Genomic DNA, 12,538 nt, shown 5'->3' with positions numbered 1-12,538 from the left:
TAAATGACATTAATTCTTTAAAAACAACTATAATATTACTTTATTAAAAATAGATAGATCATATAATAATTATATTTTTAAATTATTAAATTAGTTAGACTCGTAAAAGACTAATATAATATTAAATTGAAAATTCTATCTAACACCTCAAAATTTTTATAATGTATCGATTTAAAGATTAAAAATATATATTTTTTGTATTTTATTAATAAAATTAGGAGGTGGTGGCTGGCTCTGCAAGTCCCGTCTCCACCCCTGTATATACAAGTTAGGTAACTTTTGGAATTTTCTCGAAGACGATAAGATTAACAGAAAGAAAAGGTCAAAAAACTGAAGCAAGCAAACTAAAGCAGAACACGACAAGGCAAATATTTGCGTGTATAAGAAGTTGTACCATAATTTATTCAGATAAGCAATTGAAATGAAGTAAAGTAATCATTGTGAGCTTTTCGAATGAATTTACCAATAATCAATGTGCACGCACGTCCAACTAATCATACATCAATATATTCTCTATAACTTCTTTAGGATCTAGCTTCACTCTTTCACAGCAACAGCAATTATAAGCTCTCGATTCTCGACGGTGAGTGCGGTAATTTTTTGAAAAATTACTCTCAGCCTCCACATTCTAAAAAAAAAAAACCATGAAATCACAACAATATTCTAAACTTTTATTTTTATTTTTGTTGAAGTTGTGAGTTGTCAATTTGGTACCTGTTCGGTTTTTTTTTTAAAGAAAATTACGTTGAATTCCCACATAACTACAAGGTTAATGTGTTGTAAATATTCTTACTTTAGTTATTAATAAATTTTAAAATAATTAATTTTTTTATATGAGATGTGTATGTAATTCTCTGTTTTTTTTCACTTAGAAGTATCTTTTATTAAAGGTAATTTTTTTTTGTGACATTGTCAAATACTAGATGTGAGAACATCTTTCAGTGAATACTTCAATTTTGATTTGCCACGTTATAAAAAAATTAGTTCATTTTACTAAACCGAACCCATATTACTTCTATCTAGTCTTTAATGTTAGCTTTTGAAAGTTTTTTTTTCCTTAATTTAAGTCAAAGTTGTAAGATTAATTTTAGTTTTTTAATTTTATCTATCTACTCTCTCCATTTAAAAATATAAGATATTTTTTAATAGGTTAATGTTAAAAATATAAAATTTTTTAAATTTTTTAAGATAAAGTCATTGCTTTTTTTACAAAAAGTGTCAATATTAAATAAATTAATTTATATTTATTTTAGGAAGAAATGCAATATTAAATGAGAATAAATATAAAAATATAAATTAATTTGAAGACAAGTAAATACTTTATTAAAAATAAAATTTAATTAAAAATTATTTATATTTTTTTAACCACGGAAGGATTAATTATGATTTGTATTCTTTCACATCAATTTACTATAGTTTTTTTTTGGCCGAAATTTACTGTTGTTGTTAATTCTAAAGATAGCAAAATTGAAAAGTTATATATATTTTTTATAATTTTAATGATATAACTAATATTTTGTTAATGATCATAAGATTTGGCCAAAAAAAAACTTACCATAAAACTAGTTAAATATTGGAGGGAGTATATGGTGGACAGTAGTTAGAAAATTTATTCACTTGACAACTAAACATCAATAATTAATAAGTAATGATATTTAATAATAATTATCAAATTCAATAAAAAATTTAGAACTTTAAGACAATTTTTTGATTTGAAATAATTTTTTATATTCATATTTGTTGTGTGAAATTAAAAGTAATTTTTTCGTAATTTTAATGGGATGTAAACGTAACACTTTTACCTTTTATTATTGTTACTATTAGATAAAGACTTAAAGTAGATTTTAAAAAACAAAAAATCAGTTTCGTGATTTGTCAGGAAGAGTCAGGTGAACAAAAAAGCTCTGACCGTACGGTGTGATGTGTGAAATTACAAGCAGTGAACCACAAGTTTCGCTCTATTCCGACCGCTGACGTACGAAGTTCAAGCTTCCTTTCTAAGTAATAGATCCAATATAAGTTAAATAAAAATAAAATCAACAAATGTTATAAAATGTATATAATTTGTAAGCGTCATTGAATATGAATCATCAGCTATGTGTGATATCTCAAAAGATTGCATAAACATTTCCTATAAAATTTTAAAATATAAATTTCTTTAATCTTATTTATAAGATGGAGAGAGAAAGATTTTTATAATTTTATTTGTAATTTATATTATTATATTTTTATCATAAATATTTATTTTTATTACTATTAAATATTGGTGAGGATAAGTACATGTACATTATTAAAATATATATATAATAAAAATAAAGTTACTTATTAAATTTATAAATAAAGTTAACGAATTTCAAATATTTCGATAAGTTGATAATTTAAGCAAAATATGTGAATTTAAATATGAACCAATAGTAGATAAATATTGGTATTGTTGCTTCCACGGGCATGAAAGTGTGGAAGGAGCGCGTGCGTGTGGGGAACATTTTTTTTTTTTTAATTCCTTATTCAGAACTTCACTATTAATGTTACTGATCCAAATCTGATGACAGTAAAATTTATCTAGATTTTTCTCAATTTATCGGCGTCATTCCTGCACAGCACGTTAACCTTTTCTCTATCATTTCAATTTCATTACAGGTTTTGAAGTGGATGTATGCAGAGGTGTTAACAAAATGAGATGGGACAAGTTAGGGACACCATGTCTTTTGTCTCGTTCCGAAAGAGATCAGAATTGAATTTTTGTTCCGCATTTTATTTTGTCTCGAAAATTATCTCATTTTATTAAGAATTAAGATGGGATGAGGACATCCTGTTATCCTAATAAATAAGATAATATTAAAAAAAAAATAGACAATAATATTTATTAAAATTTTAGATTATATGATTTATTAAGTTTAAAATCATACAAGTAGATAAATCATAATAATTTAAAATCAATTATTAAATTACATTAATCACAACTACACATTATGATAACAATTACAAGTGACCTCTAAGTTATAAGAGTAATAAAGGTAAGCTAAGCACAACATCAAATCATCGTTCTTCTATTAAATAAATAGATATAAGAATAAATTGTATTAATATAATTAATATATTATAAAGAAAAATATCGCCTTATTTATTCTATGTTATTAAAACTATCAATATAAAAAAATTTAGTTTTAAATAAAATTATTAATATAATTAATATATTTAATGTGTATTTTTAAAATAAAATATATATATATATATATATAATATTCAGGACGGAATGAGATATTTTGATAATAATCTCATGTTTTGTCCTGAACTTTTTTCTTATCTCGTCTCACAAAGTCTCGTCCCGATTATTTTTGAATTGAAATGAAACTTGTCTTGATACAATTGAGATGATATCAAATTAATTAAGATAGATATAAGCTAAACACTCCTAGATGCACATTTCTTCTCTCTATTGCCCATAGGGATCATTTTATTGGAAGTCATTTTGTTAATGATACTATCAAATATTAAATTTTGGCAATTCTCTCCATAGGACTTGAACCTTGATTCATCATAAGAAGATTAATTTCTTTTATTAAATCTAACCCAATTAGTATGACAAATCAACCATGAAAAATAGTTGATAAGCCGGAAAAAACTAATTGATATGATAAATTATAATTATCAATAAAATAAATATTTAAATTATTTATAACTTTTATTAAAAACTTTTGTATAAATTGAAAAGGAAGGTTTTATACTGATCATTTTATTTTTATCATTATTATGGCCAGACTGAAGAATCCTTTGGAATGTCAGCATATTTCTTCTTGAATTAGGCTTAGGTATCCGCAATCTGAAAAAAGTAATCAAATAGCAGATGAGAGACTCAACCACGTGGCAATTAAATGAAATTATTTTAATATAAATGAAGAAAATTTATAATTTTTCTTTTCTCTGAATGAATGGTCAAATCCTTTGGGCAGTGACAGTGAGTAGGTGGATATGAACAGTGTTGTGACAATTCCTCGAAGCACTGTAGTCTCAGAACTCCAATCCACAGTCAGCTTTGGCTTGCATCTCACGTTCCAAGAGAAATTTATATAGCAGTTTTCATTTTTAAAAAATAAATATAAATAAAAATTTAAAAACAATAAAATAAATAAATAAGTAGTATGAAATGCGATAATCATTTTAAAGCTTTTAGAAGCTTATTTGACATAAATTTTTTACAAATTATGTTTGTAACCCTGACTAAGCTAATAAAAAGTATAGTTGTTAATATATATCTAAACTAAAATTATTAATAACAAGAGTAAGTTAATTTAGGAAACATAGTTTTTAATGTGGTTATATAATAAAAAGTACGATTTTTATCTTAACAATTAATTTAGGTATAAATAATATAGTTGGTCATGTATGCAATAACAATTACATTTCTTACCCGATAAAAAAAAATTACATTTACTATATTAACAACTTAACATTTGCTATTAACAAATTTAGTTTATATTTTAACTACACTTTCTATTATTTTGTAAAAGGTTAGAAACATAATTTAAAAAAAAATCATGGCAGGTAAGTCTCCAGAGTAATTACTCATTTTGTAATATTCTCTCCGTTAAAAAATATAAAATATTTTTTAAAGAGTTGGATGTTAAAAAAATATAAGGTATTTTTAATCTTTTAAGGTGTAATCATTATCTTTTTTTTCAAAAATGCTCTTATTGATAATGACTTCATATTTATTGTAAGGTATTTAGTAAGGGTAAATATAAAAAAAATAGGGTTAGTTAAAAAGTAATTAACTATTTATTGAAATAAAACTTGATAAAAAATATTTTATATTTTTAAACAAAAGGAGTATTAGTTTATCATTTATTTATTTTAAAGAAATTTATTTACTAGTTTTTCAAAATAATATACATTTTTTGGGGCATGTTTACGTGTCATTTTCTTTTATTCTTTTTAACTTTCTTTTCAAGCACTTCGTTACACTGACCCAATTCTTTTTGCATGCTTTCAATTATTATTTTTTATATAGTTTACATTATAAAACTTTAAAAATTACAACTAGTTTTAGAAAATTAAGATCACACTTTTGGTTATTTAATAAAAAATAGAGTAAGCCTGGTGAATTGTGATAAAATTTCGGACATATGTCAAGCAAATTTATATATTCCTTGTGAATTGGTAGGCTATTCAAACACAGATTTAATACTGTGCAGGGCCTAAGATATTTTTTTTCAGATGATACTATCGTGGCTTTTACAGTTGAAAAACCTAAAAATTCAGAAAAAGGAGTATATTGTTCGCTAATTATTTCTTGGCATGGTTAAAATTATTATAGGAAAATTAATTAAATTCCATGCAGATATTTGAGTAAATTACGAGAGAAAAATTTTCTACAATATCTTTTTAATTTTAAAAATCAAAATAGAAAGATTAAAATTTATTGCAATGGTAGAGAACTAAATATAATTTTGCCTTTGTTTATTCATTTCATACTTCAGTAACTTTTTATTTCTAAATAATGAAAATAAGTTGCAAAATATTACTAAGATAATGTCTATTGGTATTATAACTAAAAATGATTAGAACATAGAAAACTAGACTAACTTCAACTTCAAGATAGTGATCATGGTTAATTACCAAACAAATATTCAAAATTTCTCAATAATTAATTAACAAGTCACATCCCATCCCACTGTAACACCCATATGAAGAAGAAAAAACAGATCAAGTTCTTCTGGTATTATTTGGCCCAAAAAAAAAAAAATCTTCTGGTATTCAAGCGTACAACCAACAACTTTATCACTCTTTGATTAGCCTATCACGAGTTAATCACGTAGAAAAAGAAATGGCAAATAATTAAATAAAGGAAAAATAGCTGTACTATTAATGTATTCCGTTAACATTACTATATTTTTTTTCATTATTTCTAATACCTTACTCTCTCTATTTTTATATATAAGAAAAAAAATTATATTACATAATTTAAAAAAATTAATTAACCATAATTATATTTAAAAATAAAAAATTAGACTAAAATATTCTATATTAATCAACATAATCATATATTAATTATTTTTTATTAATGTAAATTATAAGAGATGATTTAAAAAATGTGTAATAAATAATTTTTTTACAAATAAAAACGAAGGGAGTACGTTTTTTAAAATTTATCTATATGTGCTTTATTACTAAAAGTTAAATATATTGATTTATACGTAATTTTGTTAATTCTATTATTAAATTGATAAAATTACGATAAATTGAATATTATATCAGTAAAATGATCAACCATTTTTTTTTTTTGCCCTTTTGTCTTAATCATAGGGTCTTAGTCTTAATAAAATTTCAGCCATAAGGTTTCAGAAATCTCGTGTTTGATTGTTTGTTTTTTTTTTTTTTATGTTCTGTTCATTTTTTTATACAGCTTATCATGATTGTAATTAATTTTAACATCTCAGTAAAAAAGGAATTTATATGGATCTTACCATTGTTTTTTTTAATTAATAATTTTTCTCTTTTAATCATTTTTTATTCAGCTCCTCATAATTTTATTTAATTTTAACATACAAGAAATAAGAGAATTTATATACACCTTATCATTGTTCGGTCCTTATAATTATATTTAAAAATATAAAGACATGTTGCGAACAAACGATATTTAAGGATCTAGGAGCAACTGAACAATATAATAACTAGTAACAAATCACTGTAAAAATACCAAGAACAACAGTTATAAATAATATCAGTGCATACACCAATGGTCTGATCTGATGAAAGCATAGAACAGAGCAACAAAAGAAGAAACAAGAGACAACCATAGAATAATAAATCCTCTTCACAACCGTGAAACATCATTTTGTTTGACTTTGTCCTTGATCACACAACTTTTACCCATACCTCACCTCATTATCACATGGTAGTACATCAACCAGAAATGAAAATTTTCCTTTCTTTACAAGAAATGCCTGTGGAGGACCATATTGACAGTTCACTAATCTTTCTAATTAAGGATCAGAGTCAAAATGCTTGGAATAACGAAGAATCACTTCCTCTTCGTCTTATCTTTACTTCTGGAGGAGAAGATTGAAGCAAATCCAAATAGATTTGCAGATGGAACATTAAGAATCACAGGGACACCATTATTACCATAAGATGCAGTCTGAGATTTCTTCAGTGGAGGCTTAAGATAACTGTTGTGACCTGACGAAGAGGATGAAGACCTTGCTGATGACGCATGCAATTTCTGGGCATTATTATTATTACTTTTACCTTCTTTTGACACAGACATGTTCTTCTTAACGCTTGAGGTAGAAGGCGAGGTTGAACCAGTTGAATAGCTGCGAGACAAAAGTGGCAAAGGGCATAAGCTTCTTCCATACCCAGTTCCATAGCTCTTGCTTCTCTTGAATCGCCAAAAGGACTTGTGATTGTGGCCTTGCTTTTCACCATCTGCTTCTTCTTTGAGTCTCTCTGGGTTTGATACTTTGGTGGCTAAGGCATTTTCTCGAACAGTTTGCGCGGGCAGAGATTTAGGAAACTGATGATCGGTTTGTTTCAGGGGAAAATCCTTCTTCGTCTTCTTCTTCTTCTTGATTTCGGAGGGAAGGAGTCTCCCATCTGAGAAAAGCTCATCGGCTGAAGATGATTCCTGGTCAAAGGTTTCACGAACACAGAAATCAAAATCAAACGACGGATTGTTCAAACCGGAGGAATTCGATCGAGAAAGGTGTTGCTCAACAGGGATCGCATTCGAATGGCAAAAGTCATAAGAGAATGAGATTCTCGGACTCATGGGATCTCCACAATTTCCAGAGAAAAATTCAATAGCCATTAGAGAAAAGAAATGCTACAATTAAGAAGAAGAAGAAGAAGAAGAATGTAAATGAAATAGGGGCAAAGGTAAGTGAAGTAGAAACCAGAAAGTAGTATTTAATATAGCATTGAAATCTAAAACAGGGACCGAAAGTAAAGAAACAGAGAGAAGAGGTCAGAATTAGAATAAAATAAATGAAGGAGGGCTTAGCCGTGACTCGTGAGAGGGATGCGATGCCGGAGTTCTGACACAGTTGAAAATGGAGAACAAGATGGGAGAGATGAAATGAATCAGTGGTCCAGGCAGAGAGAAAGAGGAGAGATGCGTTTTCTGGGGAATGAGAAAAAATCAATGGAGACTTTTGGGGAATTAAGCAACGTGACCTGTTTTTTTCTGAAGGAGACTTCTGGGGGTTGATGATTTGTTGGGCTATATTGGAATGAAGCGACATGCGAGGAGAGTCTTCAGCTTGACCGAGTAAAAACCCAAAAGCCGGCTCGGTTTAAGGCTGTCAGAAAAGACGCAAGTGACGCATGTACTCCCTCCACTTTAAATATAAATAAAATTATTATACTTTTATTCTTAACTATCACCTTCATTTAAAAATATAAAATATTTTTTAAAAAATTAAATATTTAAAAATATAAAAAAAATTTAATCTTTTAAAATATGATTATTGTTTTTTTAAAATATCTCTATTAATAATAATTTTATATTTATTATAAAATATTTAATAAAAATAAATATAAAAAGATAAAATTATTTAAAAAGTGAGTAACTATTTTATTAGAATAAAATTCGATTAAAAATATCTTATTTTTTAATAAAAATAGTATCTTTATTATAAAATATTTTTAATTATTTCATTGAAACTAATACTATACTTAGCTTATAAAAAATAGTAAAAAAATAAAAAATAGAAAAGTATAAGGATGTAATTTTTTCCTTAATATAGTTAGCTAAATGAGAGAAAATTAAAGGAAAGAAAAATTATTAATTTCATATAGATAATAATAAAATTATTATTTGTAAAAATATATTTATATATAATAAAATTTAATATTTTAACATATTATTTGTATAATTTTTATTATATATTAATGATTAAATAAAAATATAATTGTAAATTATGTTATCTACGGCAGAAAGAAATTATTTTGTCTAATTTTAAAATTTATTTATTAAATTATTAAATATATAATAATCAAAGTTTAAAAGTGAAGGAAAAATTAAGATAAAAATGGAGCAAGGCAATAAAAAAGTATGAGTAAATTTAAAAATTGAATTTTTTTATCCAACATCTCATTATATTTAAAAAAAAAGTTAAATATAAAAATATATTAGTCTTATATATTATTTTTCTCCTAATTTTCTCTCCCTAACCAAGTTTTCTCCCCACTTTTCTCTTCTCTGTACTTTCTCTTCCCTGTCATATTCTCTTATGCGAACCACACACTAGGAAACGTGATTCTTTAATTTTATCATAAAATAGAATAAATTTTTAATTTTTCTTTTGTTTAAATGAAAATTTTTGAATTCTTCATTATATTCTCTTTCATAATTAATAAATTTAAATAAAAATAATATTTAAAAAATATAATTAATATCCTATCAAGTATTTTATATTAAACACCAATTTTTTTTAAAAAATTGCCCCTATAATAAAGACATAAGAGAATATAAGTTTTATAAGTAAAATAATACTTCTTGAAAAGTATTTATGGCATCTCTTTTAATTTTCTTTCACTAAATAATATTATTATTAAACTAAAAGTAAAAAAATAATTACAAAGGTGTTTGGTCCAAACTTTAAAAAAATTAATCATTTAATTTTTATAATTTTAATTTAGTTATAACTTAATCGTTGAATTTTAGCTCATAATTAATTTTTTATAATTTTAACTTAATTATAATTTAATTCCTAAACTTTAACTTCGTATAACTCAATTTTTATTATTTTAAAAATTTAAAATATTGGCCTATATTTTATGAAATAAAATTATAAAGAATAAAATTATTTTAAAATTTAGGACTAATACTTTAAATTACTAAAAATTTTAAAGATTAAAATTTTATAAATAATTTTAATATTTATAATTTTATTTTTTAAAATACAGGGACCAATATTTTAAATTACTGAAATATAAGGATTAAGTTGCAGTGAATCAAAATTTAGGAGTTGAATTACAATTAAATCAAAATTATAAGGATTGAGTTACAATATGTTAAAGTTTGAGGATATAACTCATCAAAGCTTTAGGAACTACATGGTTATTTTTTAAAAATTTTTTTAATTTCAAACATAATTATTAGGATTAATGAACTTTTCAAATTAAAATTTTCTTATGTTTAAAAACAGAGGGAGCATATAATAGAAATAATCTAACTTTTAGTATTTAAACATTCTTTTGATTATCAATTTAGTTTTCAAATTTTGACTAAGTACAATTTAATTCTTATAATTTATTGAGTTAATAAATTATAGAAACTGAGTTGTACTAATTAAAAAATATAAGGATTGATTTATTAAAAAAATATAAGAACTGAATTGTTGCTAGTTAAGAAATTATTGGATTGAATCTTGTCATGTGTCCAAATTTAGGGATTAAATCAATCATTAGGAAAAAAATTCAAGAACTAAGAGTTATATTTTCTTATATAGTAATTTAAGTTTAAATATAAAAAATTAAGCATATAACTTTTGATTTTGCTATTTTTTTCCGAAAACTTTTTAAACTACCAGAAGGACTAGAATAAACCCCTAAATATTGTGTTGGGGCTTTAAAATTAAATTTAAAGTTAAAAAGGGATAAATTCTTAAAAGCTTAGAAGAATTGTATCATACAGGTATGGATCACTTGCATTGTATTAAATTTAAGAAATAGATTATCGTTTTATGCCTCATGAAGAGTCTGACTCTCTATTTTTTAAACCTGAAAGAGTTTGGATTCTTATAAGTTATACATATATATGTATACATAGAGAGAGAGAGAGAGTTTGACGTTGATGTTGAGTTATAGAGTACTTGATTTTTTGTTTGTTGCCTGCTTAATTTATACTGGATTTAATAGACATACATATGTGCGTGTATATATATAATGATGATTCCTGAAGATATCATGAACATAAGATTGAATTATATTATATCTTGAACATGTGTCTATATAATTCATCATAAAATAAGAAAAAAAATATAAGTAGTATGAAGGACAAAATAATTATTAATTACTTATTGTATCCTCATAAAAAAAATTGACTATAATATTATTTGTTACTCTAAAAATAATTATATATCCTTTGTCATATGACTCAATGCTTTAGGGCTTGTTTGGTTTGGTTCTTATTTTTTATTTTCAAAAACTATTTTGTAAACTAATTTTTAAAACAAATAAAACAAAAATATGTTTGATTATGTTAATTTAAAAATAATTTTGGGATTAAAAAAGGCCGATAATGGTGGTCATTAGTGGCTAATAGTGATGGTTTATGAGAATGGTTAGCCATAACTACAATTTTAATTTTCAATAGTTAAATGTAGTACTTTTTACAAAATAAAGAAAAACACAAACAGTTTTAAGGTATTTCTATTTTTATTTTAAAAATAAAAAATAAAAAATTTTAAAAATATTTACTTCAAAAACATTTACAGAAACAAATTTTTTATTTCTTTACTTTTAAACACATAAAACAATTTTTGAAAACAAAAATTATACCAGCACTTAATTTCTGATTTTTTAACTCATTGGCCAATATTTCTTGCTTGTAAAGTTAACAGTGGTTCGTGTTTTCAAAATTTTTGTGTCAAAATTATTTTAAAAATATTATTATGCTGCATAATATTGTTAATAAAAATTTTATTGTAACTAACTTTTGAGTAGTAAATGCTATCATCAATTAAATTAGTAATTAAAGAATTGAATCTCAACTTTTATGTATGCAACAATTTAGTTTAAAAATATTTACATATTTCTCTTTGTACCTCGAGGGAGTTATTTTCTACCACCAACAAAGCCTAATTCTTTATGCTTACCCAAAAGTAAATTTTTCCTTAAGCTTTTTTTATTGAGAGAATATCATCCAAGGCCATTATATGAGACATTATAGCACAAAGGCCCAAAACTTTCTAAAACTTCATGAAGAACCAAAAGTCTTTAATTGTAATTAAGGTTTATGAGCCAATTTATGAGATTGTTTTGTAAATGAGTTCCTTATCTAAGACACATATGCAATTTTTTCTATTATTTTTCTCCTAGTAATTGTTTAGAACCAATAATTCAAGAAAGCCAAGCTTATATGAGCCAGGCTCGAGTTGGGCCGAGTTTAAAATATTCAAATATACAAAAGTTTATGTAACTAAATTTGACCCTAAACGCTTCTTGTTTCAAACTTATTCTAAAATGTTTAAATTGCAACACTCTCAAATTTCAAACAAAATGGTATTGATGACAATGACATGGACATGGACATGTTAGAACTTGATGCACCTTCTCTTCCAACACTACTACTAGTAACCGAAGATGATGAGGATCCCACATCTTTATAATCACTGAAGAAATAATACATAAATAAATTTTTTCTTTTTCTTATATTATCTTTAGATCAAAATTTTGAATGACTATTTGATTTAATGTTTTATAAAATTTTACACACAAATATATAAATAAAATAGCGTTAAAATTTTATTTGAATAATTTAAAACTATAAAGAAAATTTGGGAAAAGAAAATCACTTTATAAAATATTT

The 12,538-nt window shown here is 24.6% G+C and overlaps 1 protein-coding gene across 1 annotated transcript; it reads right to left on the bottom strand.

Moving 5' to 3' along the window:
* Window positions 1–6,783: 6,783 nt before the first annotated feature.
* LOC129289405 (uncharacterized) lies at window positions 6,784–8,251 on the bottom strand. The gene has a single exon (XM_054926169.1). The coding sequence runs from the start codon at window positions 7,811–7,813 to the stop codon at window positions 7,025–7,027; it is 789 nt and encodes a 262-aa protein (XP_054782144.1). The 5' UTR covers window positions 7,814–8,251; the 3' UTR covers window positions 6,784–7,024.
* Window positions 8,252–12,538: the final 4,287 nt, after the last annotated feature.

This window comes from Prosopis cineraria, unplaced genomic scaffold, assembly GCF_029017545.1.
Source record: "Prosopis cineraria cultivar Desert tree isolate PC_DT_omini unplaced genomic scaffold, ASM2901754v1 PC1, whole genome shotgun sequence".
NCBI classification, from domain to species: Eukaryota; Viridiplantae; Streptophyta; class Magnoliopsida; order Fabales; family Fabaceae; genus Prosopis; species Prosopis cineraria.
Note: the sequence above shows the minus strand (reverse complement) of the source record. Positions and strands in the feature narration are given on the sequence as shown.